The sequence below is a fragment of the Hylaeus anthracinus genome, unplaced genomic scaffold, assembly GCF_026225885.1.
Source record: "Hylaeus anthracinus isolate JK02 unplaced genomic scaffold, UHH_iyHylAnth1.0_haploid 11982, whole genome shotgun sequence".
Taxonomy (NCBI): Eukaryota; Metazoa; Arthropoda; class Insecta; order Hymenoptera; family Colletidae; genus Hylaeus; species Hylaeus anthracinus.
The window spans coordinates 13,751,691-13,773,502 of NW_026534330.1; the positions used below are offsets into that span (position 1 = coordinate 13,751,691).

Genomic DNA, 21,812 nt, shown 5'->3' on the forward strand with positions numbered 1-21,812 from the left:
CGCTGAAGTCAACTTGGAGTTTGGCTCTGGGTCCTGCGCACCCTTAACATCCTACGATTCTCATTAGTCCTTCCCCTTATTTCCACCGCCCTTCTCAATCAAAAAACACAAATCTTTAAAAGGCACACCAAAACTGCTCTCGCGAGCTTTTTCGTAATATATTACAACAGAAGTAGGAACGTAGCGGTAATCTAGTTTCTAAGTATCGAATTGTATTAGAAACCGAACTTTGAAATAAATCGGAATCTAACATAATATATTTCGAAAAGGGATCCTTGCAAAACGGAAAATTGCGACACGGTATAAGCCGACATGCACCGCAGTTTAGCGTTGAGTACTGACTCGTGACAATCTTGAAGCAAGGATGATGCTGAGAAGAGACATTCTTGACGTGTGTGAGCGTGTTCCGTAGATGGAAAGTGACATTAAGCTTTAGTTACTAGAAGAAACAGAAAGGGTTTGTTTAGTAAGTGAAAATGACATTAGACTTTAGTTGCTGGATGAAGCAGGAAGAGTTGGCGTGAATGTAGACTTCGAAATGGAAAAAGTGCGATATAAAGTAGCAGTAATACAAGAAACAATATCACAAAGTAGCAGTAATACAGGGAACAGTATCGCAGAGTAGCAACAGTACCAGGAACAGTATCACAATGTATCAACTGTACCAGGAATAGTGTCACAATGTGGCTATAGTACAAGAGATAACGTCACAAGTTACCAATTATACAGGGAATAGTATCCTAAAGTGGCAACAGTACCCGGAACTGTATTACAAAGTAGCAATAATGTAAGGAGCAATATCGCAAAGTAGCAATAGTATACAGGGTGTCACAAAAATGTTGGAGGTCCTTGAAAGGGGTGGTTCGGGGGCGTGATTTGAAACAACTTTTTTCTTAACGAAAATGTTCTCCCTAAGGAAAAAGTTGTTTCAAATCACCCCCGAACTACCTCTTTCAAGGACCTCCAACATTTTTAGGACACCCTGTATAATAGTAATCTATATCTATCTATCTATCTATCTATCTTTCCATATACATATATGAGACTGAAGCCTCGACTGATTACAATCAACGTCCAGGCAAAACCCTTGAACCTAGAAAACCGAATGTTTGCACAGAGGTTTTCTCTATGATGTATATCATGAATAAGAAAGGATATTTCGAAATTCAACCCCTAAAGCGGTAAAAAGATGTTGCGACATTAGTTTTCCATGCGGGTGAAACTGCTGGGCACAGCTAGTACCGTACAAACACAAATAAAAATATCTCATGACAGATTATCACAAGTAACAATCATACATCATTGAATATATCGATATGTAACGAGTCAAAGACAAGTATATTCCATACCATTTGCGTTTGATTAAGAAACAATACTATTTAGAAGAATGGATGCTATGTATTTTTTTGTCAACTATAGTTGACTATCAAGGGACGGTCCGTTAACCAGAGAGTTTCTGCGATTTCTCACACGAGAAGTTTCGCCGTGTTCGTCGTCGCAAGTAGTCGGTTTCTGAAGACCGTGAATACGCTTATTAACCGTGAAAGAGGCTTAGAAAGCGTTTGTAAAAAGAGAATGACCTACGAACTCCAGGCTGCAGTAGTTGCACAATGGAGACATGCGTCGCCGGCCATGGGACTAATCTTAATCCGTGAAATATTCTCTTTGCTCTGCACGTTAGCGAGAGAGGGGACGATGGTTCGCTTTTGGCTCGAGATAAAGTGGTAAGACCGCTTCGAGGAGTCAGGGAACGAGGAAAAGCTGCGTGATTTACGCGCGAAAGCGCAGCGCTGGACGAATTTTTCGCGTCGTAAGCACATCGACACCTTTCGCGAACATCTTCGGGAATTGAATCACGAGCTGCACTCTAGGAAGTTTAGGAAGACTGGGTTGGAAAATTGCTTCAAATGAAAATTTTTTTTTTAATTACTTTATTTAAGGCGTCTGGCCATCCTGAGCGCTCGCCAGATGGGTATTATTCTTAAAAAATTCATAAATGTGAAAGTATAGAAAAAAATATTTTTATATTTTGACACATAATAATAAAAGGTTTAATGAACACATGAAAAATTATTTGAGATAACAAAAAAAAATGGCGGCGCTTCGAAAATTTTGGCGAAGGCCTTCGGCACGAAATGCGCGTGGGCTGTACTACCATCATTATATTCTTTAGGTTGCGTGTGAAAAAGAAAAAAAATATTAGTTTGTTTCTGGAGTTTGGCGCAAGAGAGTAGCAATTGGATTTTTCTTTTACCATATTAAGAAAGTTATGGTGAGCCGAAAAAATTTTTTTTCTATTTTTCACCGAAATTTCACGAGAAAGATCGTCAATAAAAAAGAAACTAATCGAGTAATCGCAAAAATCCATTGGTACTCTTCAGATAATGTATCTAAAAGTAGTGTATACAAATTTCAGAGCAATCGGACCGGTATTTTACGAGATTTACGGTATACCATTTCGAAAAACGTAGTTTCGAGATAATCCCAAAAGGAAGTAAACGTGCAGTCCAATTGCTCTGAAATTTGTAAACACTACTTTTAGATACATTATCTGAAGAATAGCAATGGATTTTTGCGATTACTTGATTAATTTTTTGTAATTACATTTTTTTTTAAGAATAGTACCCATCTGGCGAGCGCTCAGGGTGGCCAGACGCCTTAAGGTCACATCAACTACAAGATTATTAGTGACCACGTTGATATCTATAATTCAATTACAATTTATTCATTATTCCATATTTAGTTAATAAATCTACTGGTTTGAGAAATTTGTTTCTATTATTGAGAATCGTCTGTATATTATTTGAAGGTTTAAACTCTACAAGATCGTGCTGCATTCCTTGACATTCTTCGATTAAATGTTTAACTGTGAGAGGCTCGTCACAAAAGGTGCATGATGGTGGCTGTGATTTTGTCATTTTATAACAATGGGTTAGATTTGTGTGGCCAATTCTCAATTTTGTTATTGCTACTTGCAGTCTTCTATTTGGTAGGGTCGGAGTTGTATCGCTAGTTGATTTTCGGATTTGGCGTAGCTTCGTTGGTGGCATGTTGGTCCATTCTTGGTTCCAGATTTCTTTTGCTGTTTTTTTTATTAAATTTTTGGTTTCATTTAATGTGGGTAATATTTGGATATATGGTTCTTCCAACGTGATGGTTTTTTTTGCAGCTTCATCTGCTCTTTCGTTGCCCACGATTCCTTGATGTGATGGAATCCAAACAAATTCGGATTGAACATTTTTTTCTATTTGAAGTTCTGTTAATTCAAATGAAAATTGTTGGGTTTATTTTACCATTTAAGAGGGTATCATAGTCTGAAGCTTTCAAAGAATCTACCTTTTTTTATGCATTTTCTCAAAGCTTAAACTAATCTTATTAAAAAGTGAAATTATAATCAGAGAAATCAATAATAAATATTCATTTGTATCACCAATCCGTCGTTTCTTTCTACAAATATAAATATAAAAATATGTCAATTTATACATAATCATGTTTGACTAATGAAATTTGATTATGAAAAAATCGTATACTCTACCAGATCGCCAAGATATTTGTGTGATCAAAGTGTAATTCAGTAATCGAAAGAATACCACAGCCTAATTCTTGAAGTACCAAGGGGTTAGCGTAGTATATTTACAAATTCATAAGATGCTTAACTCTTTGGGGCACGGTGGGATTAAAAGTGTCCCACCTTTTTGATGGACCGTAATGCATGGTGGGACATTTTTAATCCCACCTCGAAATTTTGCAATAGCTGCATGTGTATAGGTTTATATTTCGTCTTATTTGCGTAAAGCAGTATGCACTTATGTTGACAACTTTCAACATACTAATACCGGTTCAACAATTGTAAGCGGAAGGTTTATTGCGATAATATTTCTTTCCTGGTTTTATGTGAAAAATCGTAGAGGTAAGTTAATTTATACAAAAATTAGTTCTATATAAACAAGTGAAGTGTTTTATAATAAAAACTAAAGATTAAATTTGAACCGATCTGGCACGATGAAACTATTTGAATCCCGCTCTCTAACAACAAATTCGATTAAATAATTATTATTTTGTTATTTTATATTATTTTGTTATTATATTTATTTTTGTTATTACATTATGTGATACCTTTATTAATAAAAATATAACAATTTTGTTTGATTTAAAATGCAATAAAATTCCTGTGCAACATAGGTCTGTTTTATGACCTGAATTCCTGTGCTGGAAAGAGTTAAAATAGAACTAGAAATGAGAAAAAAATTGATAACCGAAAAATGAAAAGTAAATAAGGTAGATACGATGTCGGTTTAATCTCAGACGTCCTTTTAGGGTTAACGCGTTCTCGATAAGCTCGATAAGGGTCTGTGTTTCCTTTCGATTAGACGAACCTCGAGGAATTATCCTGTCGGCGCGGCCAAGAGGGCTTCGAGGAGGAGGTGGAGGGGGGAGGTATGGAGTCGGATAGCGAACGAACGAAAACTGGATGCTCGGGTTGAAAAAAGGACGAGCAGGATATGTCGAAGATAATGAGAAAAAAATCGCGGGGCAAAATGAACGACGGGGAACGTGTGCGCTGGTCTATGCACGCATTGGCTGGCCTGTGTCTCGGTTGGGGCCTCACGGGCCACGAGATGGACGGATCGCAGATTACCTGCATTTCAGATTCACTTTGCGAAACGCACTCCCCTGGCTGTAATAAATTACAATCATAATCGCCGTACGTGCACGTCCCGTCGACCGCGGTGAATATCTTACGCGTTTGCTGAATTTTCTCTGATTTTCTCATTCGGCGAATCGGTCGCGCATCCTTCCTCGCGTTTGCAACTATTTCTATCGAGGCAGACGCGTTTCGCCACGTTGACAATTCTTTTTTGTACGAAATGATGTTAAGTTGCAAAGATAATTTCTATGAAGATATTTCTATAATTTCTGTGGATATTGTTACGAGCACCAGATGTATCAAATCAATGGCCAGTTGCGTAACATTAAAGATGAACACAACCTGTTTAAAAGAAAAGACTTATATTCTTTTTTTAAATATATAAATGGTATACTTCAGAAAGGCATGTATTGTCGTTCTCAGTAGAAAATCGCCTTACTCCATTTTTATCAATTTTACAGGGGAATTAAAAAACATTTACGAACAGAGAAATTAGAAAATTAGAAGAAAGATATATATATATATATATATATATTTATATATATATATATATATAAATAATATAAATAATATATATATATATATATAAATAGTATCATTCAACATATGTTTATTATCCATTGTATACGTAAAAATTTAGTTTCATACAACAATGATATGTAATTAATTTCTACATCAACAAATTCATTAACTAGAGACGTAAATTCTGACTTAAACCCCAGCTTTAGTTACAGGTAAAACGCGACTCCTGAAGAAATCTGTCTAAAATCTCTGTCTTTCTTTAACCCCTTGACTGCAAAGGGCGTATACATATGTACGCCCTTGAGAAATAGGCTCAGACAAATGTTTGTCTTCGTTATATCAATTAAAAAAAAATATCAGCTTGTGGGGGATGATGAAACGAATTTTTTTTATATTTAACGTTTATTTATAGGAAGCGTAGTTTCGAAAATAAAAATTGAAGAATTAGAAGTTCAGTGGAAAAACTCAATTTCAGGAAAACGATCTTCTAAGTTTTTCTTCTAAGTTCTTCTAAGTACGAATAAGCTGTAAATATACAAAAGTTTCGTTTTGCCATTCTCTATAAGGTGATATTTTGTTTAAATTCAATTGATCAACTGTTGTTTTTTTTCTTTAAAACAACAGCAACAGGATCAGACTACTACGAGATCTCATGAAAAAGGTCTTTCAAGTTTTAATTTTTTATTTTCGAACCTAAACGTCCTATGAATAAACTATAAATATAAAAATGTTTCGTTTTCCCGTTCTCTATAAGGTGACATTTTTTTTTAAATTCGGTTGTTCGACAGTATTTAATTTTTATTTTCGAAAATAAATATCCTATGAATAAACTGTAAATATAAAAAATTTCCGTCTTATCATCCCCTACAAGCTGATATTTTTTTTAAATTCACACGTCTACCCCTCTTAGAATTTCCAGCAAAAATCGTCCCGCAGTCAGAGGGTTGAAGCAATCGTTTTGAGACTGTTTCTGGACGTGCGTTCCGATGCCTCGGAAGCGAAATGTATCGCGTGTCGGTCGGTTCACCGGATACAGGACGCTTTTCGCCTTTCTCTGAAACGATGCTCAAAGATTTGCACACCTTCTCTTTCCCCACGACGATGTCTGGAGGCCTTGACTGGGGTCCCTTCGGAGCCATCTCTGGACACCGTCTGGCTCTCTTCTTCCGCACACGTTCGAGCGTTCGTCACTTCTTCGCTTGTTCCTCACATAGGTCCGTAATTTCTGTGTTTGCGTACGTGTTTCTGCATCCACGCGTACGTGAGATCTTTCGAATGCCTCTGGACGTTATTTCCACGCAGGCAGCTAGCTGTATCCGAATTTGCACGCAACCGTTTCAGTGGCTCTTGCATGATAATGGGTAGCAAGAGATACTTCAACCTTTGACTGCGAGACGATTTTTGCTGGAAATTGTAAGGGGCGTAGAGGTGTGAATTTAAAAAAACTATCAGCTTGTAGAGGATAATTAGACGGAACAGTTTTATATTTACAGTTTATTCATAAGATATTTATTTTTGTTGAGAAAGTATCAATGCATACAGTAAGCATTATATGTGTGTTATTTGTTTTAAATCTTCTCTTGTTTGGTGCGCAGTTCTTGTGTGCAACTGTTGTATCACGTTGTGCTTAATTATAACTACAATAACCTTTTATATAGTGTTTCACCTTAAAAACAGAATTCCATTATCAGCCTGTTGTTCTCATCTCTTCCTCACTTTCTGGTTTCTAACAATTTTCGAAAATAAACATTAAATACTTGAAAGATCTTTTGCCTGAGATCTCGTAGTGGTCTGATCCTGTTGGTGTTGTCTTAGAGAAAAACCAACAACAGTCGAACATTCGAATTTAAAACTTTTATATATTTACAGTTTATTCATAGGACGTTTAGTTTCATAGATAAAAATTGTAAAATTAGAAGACATTTTCTTGAAATTCAATTGTTGCAACGAACTTGTGTAAGTTTTCAATTTTTATTTTTGAAACTAAGCGTCCTATGAAGAAACTGTAAATATAAAAAAGTTTCGTCTAATCATCCTCTATAAGGTGATACTTTTCAAAAATTGATTGAACGAATATAAACCTCGCAGTTGAAGGGTTAATTGAATGCGTAACGGCAATTATTGTTGTCGATGGATCGACGAATCGAGGTAATGTCTTTCTTTTAACCTTTTCAACACGGCTGTTTTCTATTTGAAATTTATTCGTTTCTCTTTTAGAAATGAATTGTATTAAACCGGGGTTGGCTATAAATGACGACCGTACCGAGATAAAAAGAGACACTTTGGTATCAAGGGAGAAACTACTCCTTTTTTCCGAACCGCCCCATTTACTTATGCGCTTATAACTCGAAAATGATAAAAGATATCGAAAAAATGTTCAAATAAACATTGCACTGTTTTTAGAGGCCTATAAACGAATACCAACACATTTCCGAAAAAATTTTATCAAAATTAATTCCCCCTCCTCTTCGAAATTTTTATAAATTTTAAGTTATTTCCACATCAATAAAAGCGTTCATTTATTCGGAATCTAACGGTGTGTATTAATTTATAATTATCATAATGTCGAATGCTGTAATATTGTAAAATTGACGCTCTAGTAGTCAATATTTGGAATTCTTTAGGAATTTTTTTGTTTTTTTTATAAATAATAGAAGTTGTTCCTTTATATTATTTAACAAAATTTTCTTCTTTTGGGCCGAGGATGTGAAAAATACTTTTTATAGACACTTTTAGATTCTGGCCAAAATCGACAAGCGTTGCGTAATCTTAAAAAAAAACTTCATTTTATTTTTAAAAAATTAGATTTTCAATCTAGAAAAGAACTTTCTATATATTTTTTGTAGGGTTCCATGAGATCTACGATGAAAAAAAGTTTCAATCCAAAATGTTTATTATTAAGAGAGCTAAGAATTTGTTAAGATTTAGCAACTTTTTACATATTTTTCCGTCAAAAAGAACTAAAAAATAGACTGCTCTTTTATATATATATATATATATTTTTTCGAATTCTTCATCTAAAGACGCGCATTTTTTTGGTTTGACAATTGAAATCCGTTTACCCAATCAAGAGTTATGATTTTATCAAATTTTAGTCGAGAATGTTGACGCCACTCATCCGGCACACGCTACAGGCTACGTACCTACATACATGTATTATACGGTAACTCAAATTTGGTAACAGATGGGACAAAATTGGTTAGACGAAAGTTCTTCGATACAAAAACGTCCATAAACGTAACGTGAAGCTGGTCCCACCGATATTGAATCGCGCATATCTTTTGAACTAAAGAGGGACAAACGAAAATTCCAATTGAGCATTGCAAAAAGAAAATTTTGAGCTTTTCAAAAAGGAGGGACCAGCTTCACACGGCTGACTGCGAAGGGTTAACAGACATAGCAGAAGTCGATATCAAACACCAGAAGAAACTTGGAAGCAATAGGAACATCGACTTCACCTCAAAAAAGAATCTAGTTGTACCAACTAAAAGGAATGACAGAGCACTCGATGACCAATCAAAAACCATTAAAAAGAAAAATAGAAAAGAATTCAGACCGCAGAGGGTTAACCAGCTATAGCACTGAATGTGACGCTTAGGTCGATCGCACACGGGCGCAACCGATTTGAAATTAGTGTTGCAAACCGTTTGCGCTCTTTGTTTTACCTACTCCACTATCTTTCTTTTACCTAGATCCACGGTTGCATGCAACTAGTTCCAGAGTGGTTTAAAACTGATCAGTTGCCTCGTGATTCAGATTATACGACACGTACCGCCGGCACCGACACGACAAAACATTAAAACACGCGTTTTAATGGAACTAATCACGCTATTCCCGTTGACGGAACGTTCAGGTCGGTGTCTGTTAAGTGTGAATAGTTTCATTAAAACGCGTGTCCGTGTCGTATAGTCTGAATCGACCTTTAGTCTGACGATTTGTTCGAAGTTTTGTCCGTCGCAGTGTTCTCTTCCGAACGCATCGAGTCACGTTACGCACTCGACGAGTGGCCAACTGGCCACGAGTTCGCTGGTGGATTTCGAATCCGTCGAGGCAAGAAAGGCGAGAGGGTGGCTGGAAGTTGGAAGGAGAGAAAGCCCGCCGCATCCCGCGTTGGACATAAATTTATCACGACTTTATCTCGGCTGCTGGAACGCTCGACGTTCGTTAATTTTCTACCAGTCGTTCCAAACCGCCTCTCTTCTCCCACCTGCCTTCGCCATTCGGTTACGTTCGGGCTGTTTCTTTTTCTTCGTCCTCGCCGTGGACAAGGGCCAGGTAAATCGAGCCCAAGACCTCGGCGTCGTTCCCTCCCGTCGACGGTATAGATTTCAAATAATTGCCAATTTGACTTTACGACGTCGTCCAGCCATCTTTCAACCTGCGACTGATTTACTGGAATTCGTTTTTCTACTCATTTCTTCTACGACCTGTATCCACTTTTCACGCGATCTTCGAGATTCCATCGTTCTAGAATTTTTTTCATTACTCGAGGGAAGACTTTTACTGGAATTCGTTCTCCTATTTGGTTTATTAAATGAGGAAAATGATGACGAAATATTTTTAGAGGAAATCGTTTCTCATGTATACTATGTATTTCTTTATAATTAATATTATACAGGGTGAGTCTTCTAACATGACGACCTCAAATAATTCGTAAGGTATTCGCTGTACGACAAAATGTTTCAAACAAAAGTTTTATGATATCTAAGGGGACATGCAGTGCTTTAATTTAATCTGTTTTTTATTATCTTATTTTTTTATTCAGATATTAGGGTCACCTTCATTTTTTTTTAAACGGAATGTCTAATATATTTTTGTTCGAATTCGGATTGTTGTAGATAATGAACACACGCGAAGAGACTTATTAAATAGATATATTAGTACAAAAGATGAGATATACATATAACGACAAGCGTTAACGCTTGATTGCGTCTGTGCGACTGACTAATTTCGCGTAATTCGGCCTCGTGGCCCGCGTTGGTAGCGTACATAGCGACCCAATCGTATGTCACTCGTAACTAATATGTAATTTCCCGACCATCACGGATAAATCATCAAATTTTGCGTAAAAAAGTATCACACAAAGTGGGACTTCGAATGAATACTTACTGAGATATCTTCAAATTAATAATCTTTTATTAAATAAAGGAAATACGGTTAGTCAACGTGATTCTTAATACGACTTTGTTCATGTCAGCAGATCATGTCTATAAACAAATTCTCTGTTAGATGTTAGAAATCATCAACACGAAATGCCTATTTACTATCTCAGTAAGCGTTAAAATCGTATTGGGAAAGTTGCTACATTTTTATTACGATGTTCAGTAACAGTGAAAAATGTGATACGATAATTGTTTATGGTGCGTGTAAAGAAAATGCTATAAGAGCTAAGATCTTGTACCAAGCCGAAGATATGGTAGAACGTATTATTAGTGTATGTGTTGTAATAACTACATAAACACTGGAAAAAGTTCTTCACTCACTGATAATTCGATTACGTAAGTGCATTGACTGTAATGGACAGCACTTCGAACACCACTTGAAATAAAACTTCTTTTATAAATATCTCAGTAATTATTCGTTTGAAGTACCACTTTGTGTAATACTTTTTTACGCAAAATTTGATGATTTTACCGAATTCGAACAAAAATATATTAGACGTTCCATTAAAAAAAAAAAGGAAGGTGACCCTAATATCTCGATAAAAAAGTAAGGTAATAAAAAACAGATTAGAGCACTGTACGTCTCCCTAGATAGCATGAAACTTTTGTTTAAAACATTTTGTCGTACAACGAATACCTTACCAGTTACTTGAGGTCGTCATGTTAGAAGACTCACCCTGTATAGAGGGACATTTAAAACAGGTCAACTGAATAATTCGCTTACATTTAGCGATAGAAAAAAAAGTGTCGAACAAGAATTGTTTGATTTCGAGTGGCACGTAACGTGGTGCCAATGCCTTTTTTTATCAGTGGAAGCATAGAGGAGATATGAAGATCGACACTGTTTTTTTTATTTAGAATGACATGGTTTCTTATACACATTCTGGTAGAGCGTGTCAATGACCTATAGTTGAAGGTCATTCAAGGTTACACAAGCTGACTGTAATAGAAAATAAATTGTTTCAATGCTTGAAAAAATAGTAATAAAGAAGAAAGAGAAAGACAATGGGATTGAAGCAGATGGAAGAGTAGAGGTTGAAGAGATAGACTAACCGTAACCTAAGATAACCTAAGATTTTAGATTATAAGATTACTAGATAAGGAAAAAGGGATATAATGTAAAGGAAGGGGACAAATGTAAAAACCCATATAGGTATACATGGCAATAAAATAAAAACTATAATACTTGTTTCAATGCTCTCTTCAAATATTTCATTAATTTTCTTATTTGTGTGTTTATTCCTACAGCAAGTGTTAAAAATGATGGCCTTGAACTTGGATCTTCTAAAACGTGTTAATATAGAAAACACTACACGATGAACTTGATTTGGATCAATTGCAATACATATTTCATATTTCTCTTCATATTTGCTCTTTCGTATCTTCTCTAGTTGTTGACATTTCGCTGTATACTCGCTGTTTCAACTTTCCCCATAAATAAATTCCGTGGGTATTAAATCGTGATTTTAGTGAAAAAGATACCATCATTTTGTTGTCTACGTAGTATCCACTTACAGAATTGTACACGATTTTCAAAATCGTTGCTGTGTTGCTCTTGATGAAGCGCAGTGTTTTCTACATTAACACGTTTTAGAAAATGCATCCAAGTTCAAGTGTATCATTTTGAACAGTTGCTCTAGCAGTAAGCATGTAAATAAAAAAATTGATGAAATATTTGAAGAGTGCCTTGAAACAATTTATTTTCCATTATAGTCAGCCTGTGTAACCTTGAATGACCTTCAACTATAGGTCATTATATTCGTCTTGAAACGCTCTATCAGAATATATATAAGAAACTATATCGTTCTATTTAAAAAAGCAAAGTCGACTTTCATATTTCTTCTATGCTTCCACCGATAAAGAAGGTATTGGCACCACTTTGCATGCCATTCGAAATCAAACATCTCTTGTTCGACACTTTTTTTCCTATCGCTAAAAGTAAGCGAATTATTCAGGTGGCCTATTTCAAATGCCTCATCCTGTATACAAGTGGGAAGTTTAGTCATGTACATATTTATAATGAGACATTAATTTGTTTGCGGAACAGACTGTAAGCCTTCTGTTTTAAACGAGTTATGTGTTTCATTAGTATGAACTTTGATACTCTATCATAAGAGGATGATGGATAAATATCTAAATATTTTTAACATATCTATGATTGTGAATGATCGAAAGTAAATTTATAGAATTCATTTCTGTACCTAATGTATACATATGTACATATTGTGATATAAATCAATAAGGATAAGTACACTGCGATGCATAACTATAGCACCACTGACGTTATTAAGATTTTTTAAACATAAAAAAAAAATTCAAAGAATGTACTTGGATAATATGAAAAGGCGGTATAAATAATTAATTTCATATACAACCAACAATTTTCGAGCATTTCGCAGTTAAAAGAAGCTGTACTAGCACTTAAGTTGTACGGTCCTAGAATGAAATTTACGATGAAATTTTGAAAAAACTAGTTGGGAGTATGCCAAATCGCATTTTTGAGTTAATCGAGAAGATAGGAGGACCTACTCGTTAATAAATCATTCCCTTTTATTCGTTGAAATTATAATTTAATCACTACATTATAATTTAATCTTGTTATTATTAGACTGCGGATCTTGATGCATTTATAGAAAATTTGAATGTTCAAGAACCTCCAAAATGCAAACAATTTGCAAGAATATAAAAAAGATTGAAAGTAAAGTTCATATTATAATATTTTCAGAATAAAAAAAATTCCTATTTAGGTTCTATTTTTGTAGGCACGTTCGCGAAGATTTTATTTTGCACAAAGATCCGCAGTCTAGTTATTATGTTATAATTCCATTGGTGCTATAGTTGTGCACCCATGAAATATCTATAGTATTAATATTAGTTGTCTTAAATAAATGTTATGTTCGCCGTTTTATCATTGCTATAATATATTTTTAGCCTCTTTCACATGATACCATTAAAAATTAGAAATTATTAATTAAATCTACGAAGCACACGAAAATTGTAGCGACGCTATAGTTATGCACCGTAGTGTATTGTTCCAGTTTATGCAATGACATCAATACCAAAAAACGTATTTGCAGAATATGTTATGTATGTTGTGTTTTTATTAATAACCTTTCAACAATTATTACCAAATGTCCAATAAAGGACCCTGTAAGTTTCATATAGATCCGCTCAATAGAGTACACTAGTTTACAAAATAACAAAAAAAAATATGTACATTCAACGTCACAATTTCTTTCATATGTATCTTGGCCTACTAAACTCGAAAATCGCAAGAAAAAACTTTTCTATGGATAGGTTTTTTTTATATGAATTTTTTATTTTTTTTATTCGATTTTTCTCTGACATACGTTCACATTTTAGGCCATATCTCGAGTTAGAAACGTCCGATTGAGTCGCGCAAGACGCCATTTTAAAGGTAATCGAATTTTCAATAATTGTTTTTAATTGGTTCAATAGTTTAAGTGTTACGAACCAATATATATAAGAAACTTTGATTTTTTCGGCTAAAATAGAACACGAATATTTCTTCCATCGCCATGGAAAAATAGAAATTGTCGAATTATGTCCAGTTTCTTATTGTTTACGTGTATATATCATACACGTCTTATATATCACGTCTTATATAGGAAACATTTATTTAATTAATTTCGATTAGAAATAATTTCGGCCTTTGCTTTGTCTCTTGTTATTCGTTGAGTTGGTTTCTCTGATGAGGAACCAAATGTAGTCTCCCAACATTCTTTCATCCCAATATCCTTGATAGCGCTATAAGAAATTGAACATAATTTGACAATTTCTATTTTTCTATGGCGATGGAAGAAATATTATATAAGATATATATTGGCTCGTAACACTTAAACTGCTGGACCGATTGGAAAATAATGTGAAAAGCAATTGTTGGAAATTCGATTACCTTTAAAATGGCGTCTTGTGCGACCCAATCGAACGTTTCCAACTCGACATATGCCCTAAAATGTGAACGTATGTCAGAAAAAAACGAATAAAAAAAATAAAAAATTCATAGAAAAATTTTTTCTTGCGATTTTTGAATTTAGTAGGCCAAAATACATAAGAAAACAATTGTGGCATTGAATGTACATTTTGGCTGTTAACTAGTGTTATTTTCCAAAAATTCCTAAAAAAGATATCTCATTTTCGGTTTCTGAACCAGGCTCCCCCATTAATTAAACGGGCTTCATTATACCGATCGGGCGAGAGGAATCGAAACGCGACCAAGAATCCCTCTTGCGAAGGATTCGGCCTTTTCGGCCGGCGCGGCGCGGCGCGGCTAGAAGAGGCCTTAACCTCCGAGTCCGATGGCCCTTTTGTTTTTCTTATCCTCCTCGTCCTTCCTTCAGCTTTCGCAGGTCCTTCAGCCTGCTGTTTCGACCTCCCTTTCTTCGGCTGCCTTCTTAATCTTCCTTTAATTCCCTGGCTTTCCGTTTCTTTAGCTCCTTTTTCATCTCGGTTTCTTTCGTGCCCCCCTCTTTTCGTCTTCTTCTTCTTTTTCTACTCTTTCGATCGCCCCCCCCCCGCCCCCTTTCCTCGCGTTCCGTTCTTTTCTTCGCCAGCTCGATTCACGGCAACGAGGATCCACGTCGATAGATCTCCGAGCTGTCTCGAGCCCGGGGGAAGTATCGCGAAAAACTCGCCAGTCCATTAAATATCATTCTCGTCCCTCAGACGCTCGACGTACCCCAGGGGGATCGTCTCAGGTTTGTCGCGAGAACGTCCATCGTGCCTCTCGTCCTTCGTCTCCCGTCCCCTCGTCCCTCATACGACGTTCGATTAATGTCGATCGGTCGACGCTACAACGGAAATAGAATCGTACGCCGCTTGAGAAATCAACGATCGAGAGGATCGATAAGATGGAAACGAGTTCTTCCCACGCGATTAGCCTCGGTTCACCGATAGGGGCAATTTTCCAGCTGGATCGTCGATTATTCTCACGCATCTTATGCTAATTGCCGATTAGAATTCTTCTGTGACGAATGCGAACGAGGTCTGACAAGAAATCGCCGCGGAATGGTCGGAGACGTGCTCGTTTCGATGACGCCTAACTCTTTGCACGTTTTCAATGGGATAACGATTCTATACTCGAGTTAATGTATGTGATGATATGAATGATATCAACTTTGTATTAGACAGAGCTGTAAATTCTTAATTACAATTACAAAACGATTACTTGATCACGTAATTGATTAATTGCCATTACAATTACTCTGTCGCATGTAATGGTATTTCCAATTACTTAATTACTACCAGTAATCTCATGCATTACTTAATAATTATTTATAACGGCCCAGAAAGTAATTAAAAGGCGTCTCAAATCAAAAGTAGTAAAAAATAGCTTAAAGTAATTAAAAAGTAATTATAACTACTTTTTTAATTACTTTCAAGTAATTGCAGTGACATGGACAGTAATTATTAAAAGTAATGACCGGTGGCAAAAGTAGTCCAAAGTAATTAAAAGTACTTAGAAGTCGGTAATCATTACTTTTAACAATTACTGTCCATGTAACTGCAATTACTTGAAAGTAATTTAAAAAAGTAGTTATAATTACTTTTCAATTACTTTTCGATATACTTAACTACTTTAGATTTGAGACGCCTTTTAATTACTATCTGGGTAGTTATAAGTAATTATTAAAAAGTAATTGAATTACTCAGTAATTAAGAATAAGGTATTGCATAATTACTAAAGAAAAAGTAATCAACAATTACTTAAATAATTACTTTCTAATTCCAATGTAATTGTTCCAAATTGTAATAAATTCCAAAATAATCATTACTTTACAGCTCCGGTATTAGGTTGTCCCGAATGTTTTTTTCGCGATTTGCGCTCATTATCGGATGTTTTGCCTGGGAGTGTTTATATAAATAAACAATCTTATCTCTACGAACTTAGTCCCTTTCATTTTTTTGCCATATGTACCATTTATGAGAAAAACGCTGGCTAATAATAGCCTGAACACCCTGTATATAAAAGTTCCATAAACAAACATTCCCTGTAAGGTTATTCAAATATTTACTATATCAAAATTCTTCTTTTAGTAGACATTTATATTTAAAAAAATTTAAATAACATTACAAAATTATTTCAAGTAGAGAAAATAGGTTCATATTTACTGGAGTGACATATGTATAAGGAAATAATTCAGACAAAAATTTGAAATTTTTAGGGCTTGTTCTTATTACTATAAGTAATAACTCTGCCAAATTTCAAATCCACTCATCACTTTTTCCTAGATTTATAAAAAGTAAAGCAAACCGGTTGAAAAAGTGTATGTAAATATTTTTCAATTAAAATTTCCGGAGGTTTGTCGCACGTGTTAATGTTAATGTTTCTAATTCCTACGAAGCAGTAAACTGGTGTGCTTATGTTACAAATTCTACTGTAAATTGTTCGTCATAAGAACCGTGCGAATACTTATTGCTTCTACTTATATTTTTACCGATTTTTCGTATTTTCTCGTTAATTTCGCAAATTATATAAACTAAGTAATTGTTGTTTAAACTATATTCGCCTAAAGACATAGTTTCGTGTTTTCGTAAATAAAATCCGTTTACCCAATCACAAGTTATGATTTTTTCCAGATAGATCGACACAGTAGTATCCATGAACATATACAGTGACTCCCAGAAATATTTAAACACTAGTGTATGGTTAGCTTTATGACTTAATATCGTAGTTATTAAAAAAGCAATCGTCTTCGTTACTGTTTCCAATAATAAGTCATTTATTAATGTTATTAAAGATGTATACATTAATTCAAAAATTTACATAAATCACATAATAGCAATAAACAAACTAAAGAATATGAGATTTTCGGGTACGATAAAACACGGAGGAGGCATTGTAATGGTGTGGGGATGCATTTCGACTTCCGGCGTTGGCAATTTAGTTTTTATCGATGGCATCATGGATAAGAATGCTTATTTGAATCTTCTAAAAAGCAATTTAAAACAAAGTGCAGAAAAAATAGGGATTGCTGAAGATTTTAAATTTGACCAGGATAATAATCCTAAACATAAATCGCGCATTGTCTAGGAATTTGTATTGTATAGTTGTCCCAAAGTCCTTCATCCGTCTCCACAATCACCAGACCTTAACCCTATAGAAAGAAGAACCGTATACAAAGACGAACTTAAAATTAGGCTTCGAGAAGAATGGGCATCCATTTCGACAGAATATTTAAAAAAAATAATTTCTAACATGCCGAATCCGTGGAAGACATATTAGAAAACAAAAGGGATTTGCAACAAAATATTAATGTGGAACATATAAAATTTAATTTTAATTAATAAATGTTATTCCTCATAGTGTCCGAACATTTTTGTGACCCGAAAATGCGAAAAATTAATGTATATATCTTTAATAATGTTAGTAAATGATTTATTATTGGAAAAAGTAACGAAGACAATTGCTTTTTTAATAACTACGATATTAAGCCATACAGCTAACCATACACTGGTGTCCGAATATTTCTGGGAGTCACTGTATTTTTCAAAAGAGATTGTACAAGATCTCCAATTTATTCCAACATAAATTTGGATTATTTGTATTGAAAATGAACGATGTACAGTGACGAGCAAAACACACTCTGCTGATTTTATGTAAAAGGCGATAAAGCGACTAATTTTTCAAGTGATCGGTAAAGATTAGCTAACAGTAACTACAAGCTGCATCTGATTAACGAAATGTAATGATTTATTTTCATTAATATTCATATTGTGCAGAGCATTTTACAAAAATAGAGATCTCAAACCATGTTTACAGTTTTGCACTTTAATTATATTCGACTGTTACCTAATCCCTTCCGATCACTTGAAAAATTAGTCGTACTTTCGCCTTTTACATTAAATCACCGGAGTGTGTTTACACTTTTGCTCGTCACTGTATATCCCCAAGACATTAGATAAAATGTAAAAGAACGCCCGAGAATGGAGGCGCCAAATTAAAATACACGCAACACGATGATTAATTAATTTGTATATGAATAATAGAAGCGCGATCGCATCTGCCTGGAGCTTAAACTCTACTTTAAATGGTTCGTCATAAGAATCGTACAAATACTTATTGCTTCTATACTTTTACCCACTTTTCGCATTTTTTTGTTAATTTCACAAATTATGTTAACTAGTAAATGTTGTTTAGACTATATCTACCTTAGAGACTTCCGAGAATATGTAAAATATCATTGATTATAAAAAAAAAAGTTAATAAACTACAATTTCACACAAAAGCTTTCGGGAAATTGATCCATGTACGAATACAATTTACACCCACTGTATTTGCTTTGTTTATTGAAGTATTTACATTGATAGGCAATGTATCGAACTCGAATATCTTCATGTTCTTTTCGCTATATTTCCCGGTGCTTCGCGCTTTCGTAGACTATCTGTGCTTCACACAATATCACACTTTAAAGAAATACTACAAACTTTGCTAAAATTGATTTCGAAATAAAATGTTATGATAATTATTAAAAAACAATTTTCTGTAATAATATCCAAAGTGCATCCTGTTTCATAAATAACTAAGTTATAATTATTTTAGTAACATACAAGTTTGCCCAAAAAATTGTGATCCTAGGCGTATGTCTTACACATTTCTTAGTGAAAATTCCTTAATGTGTTAACGAAGTTTCAGATCAGTTTATTGCTTCGTACAAATTAGAAAGCATCAAATTTCCAGTAAATAGGGAAATGGAAGAAAATCCCATCTCGAATAACGTCAACAATTAGTTCATTTAAATTTCGTACGGGCAGAGTTATGTATTTTATTTTCGCATCCTCGTAGAATGAAAATCACGAGACCCGGGGCAGGGGTCGGAATCTTTTTACACCGCATCTGTACTGTAAATTGTTCGTCATAAGAACAGTGCGTATACTTACTGCTTCTATATTTCTACCGATTTTTCGTATTTTTTCGTTAATTTCGCAAATTATATAAACTAAGTAATTGTCGTTTGGACTGTATTCTAGAGATTTCCGAAAATATCTAGAATATCATTGATTATAAAAAAAAGGAGTTAATAAACTACAATTTCACACAAAAGTTTTTTGGGAAATTGATCGATGTACGAATACATTCTACACTCACTGTATCTGCTTTGTCTATTAAAGTATTTACATCGATGGCCAATGTATCGAACTCGAATATCTTCATGTTCTTTCCGCTATATTTCCCGGTGCTTCGCACAATATCACAGTTTTAAGAAATACTACAAACTTTTGCTAAAATTGATTTCGAAATCAAATGTTATGATAATTATTAAAAAACAATTTTCTGTAATAATACCTAAAGTGCATCCTGTTTCACAATTTCCGAAAATTTCACAAAAATTGCTTCACGAATAACTAAGTTATAATGACTTTAGTAACGTACAAGTTTGCCCGAAAACGTGTGATCCTAGGCGTATGTCTTACAGATTTCTTAGTGAAGATTCCTTAATGCGTTAACGAAGTTTCGTTATTTTATTTCCACATCCGCGCAGAATGAAAATCACGAGACCCGGGGCGGAGGACGGAATCTTTTTGCCCCGCATCGCTGTAGCCAATCGATCACAGGCCCGAATACCTCCGCGTGTCCGGTCTCTCATCGATCACCTCAAAGATCAAAATCGAACAGAAGAAGAGGACTTACCAGAAGATTAGCCGTGCCAGTGAGATCATCCACCCAGACGAGAACGATATCAGCCCCCTTCATGTGGTTCTTCTCGTTGAAACCTATACCGACGTAGCCCAAGGTTTTCGCGGTGACCTTGAACGTGACCATCTCCTCGTCGGAGGGATCCCATTCAAGGATAACCTCGCCGTCGTCGTCCAGCGTCTCGCGTCTGGTGAACTTTGGCTCCTTGATGCTTCGTTTCGGCCTGTTGTCCACGGTCTCTTCCAAATCCAAGTACTTTGATCCACGGTACAGTTTAGCCAGTTTGCTCGTCGGTGGAATATACTTCTTAGGAACGCGATCGCGGGATTTCGGGATCCTCTTCAGGATAGGATCGTCGAACAAATTCGGAGAGTGCGTCTCGGACTCGCCGATCATCTCGAACTGAGAGTTTCCCTCGATTTCCTCGTCAGCTTGGAAATCCGCCTGAGTGGTCTCTTCTCGCGACTCTAGCACTGGTTCTACACTGTGCCTGTCGGATGGAAACGCGGTGTCGTTGGACCTGGACGTCTCTTCTTTCGAAAGATCGAAAGTACCCATCGTCTCGATGCTCTTCGTGGTCGTCGTAGTCGTTTCCTCTGGCTCTCTGCTGATAACTAGACTCCCGTTCTTCAGTAGCTCGTACTGATTCGGTTCCAGGTTCTCTTCCCTCGAATTAGGAAAGTCCAAACCGTCCTCTTTGTAAGGGATCTTCCTCTTTGCCTTCCATTGCGCGTACCAAGCCTCGTCGACGTCCAGACGTTGTTTTTTGAACGTGCCTATCCTGAGCACAGGCTCCTCTCGCAGGCTCCTCTTTATCCTGGACGCGATATCCTTCGGGTGGTGTCTGTTCCTGTACGCCAAGGTCCTCATCGTTTCGTCCATGTGCTGGACGTACAGGTCCAGCAAGTCGCACCCGGCCAACCAGCAGACGCTCAACGTCACCAACACCCTGAGCATCAACATCTTCCTCTTCTTCTGATTATCTTCACTCCTTGAACCTTCATACGACTGGGATCCAGTTCTCGACTAGCTTGCCAATTGTCTCGAAGCCCATCCAGACTTCCCTACTCTATATTATAAAGATTCAGCTGATAGACTTACGATTCATAGTCCTTGTGTCCTTTCGAAACAATTTCATACAATTTCGTATAATTTCGTACAATTAGTTTTTGTTTAAAACGAGACTGTTCACATGGTTTCGCGACACTTTTCCATAAGATTGTTTCACACACGACCGTTGCGAAGGGAATAGTAACTAACGATTGTATGTTTCTGTTATGAAAACGATTGATCACTCGATGCGCGAATTCACGGAACGATTTCCTTACGTGTTGTACGAACGACCGTTGAGCCGGGACTAATTTAACACGCGGCTGCTGTTGCCCCTGCAGATGCTTGCAGCTGCTTACCTGCGCCGGGCCCCCTTCTCGGGCCCCTACACAAGCCCGTATCGACTCTCTTTAGAGCCCCTTCCACGTTCTCCTACCGCTCAAGGTGATAATCCGAACTTCGAGCCCCAGGCAGATGCGATCGCGCTTCTATTATTCGTATACAAATTAATTAATCGTCGTGTTGCGTGTGTTTTAATCTGGCGCCTCCATTCTCGGGCGTTCTTTTACATTTTTTCTTATTACTGGGGTATCCTGAATTAGGAGGTCTAAAAAAAGCGGTTTTCCGTGAATTTTTTTAGAATGGAAAAAAATAATTAATTCTATCAAACTTTTTATATTTGGGTAGTCTGTACAAATTTTGTTAACAAGAAATATTCAAATTCAGTCGACTGTGACGCACATTTGTAGAACAGCTCACAATTAAAACCTCC

At 35.8% G+C, this 21,812-nt stretch overlaps 1 protein-coding gene across 1 annotated transcript in view; it reads right to left on the reverse strand.

Moving 5' to 3' along the window:
• The window catches only part of LOC128886379 (MOXD1 homolog 1), a 51,237-nt gene extending 29,849 nt beyond the window's left edge, over positions 1–21,388 (reverse strand). The window contains exon 1 of the mRNA XM_054141209.1: positions 19,985–21,388. Coding sequence (XP_053997184.1) covers positions 19,985–20,953 — 969 coding nt within the window. The 5' untranslated portion in view covers positions 20,954–21,388. The remainder of the gene's footprint in view (positions 1–19,984) is intronic.
• Between the last annotated feature and the right edge of the window lie 424 nt (positions 21,389–21,812).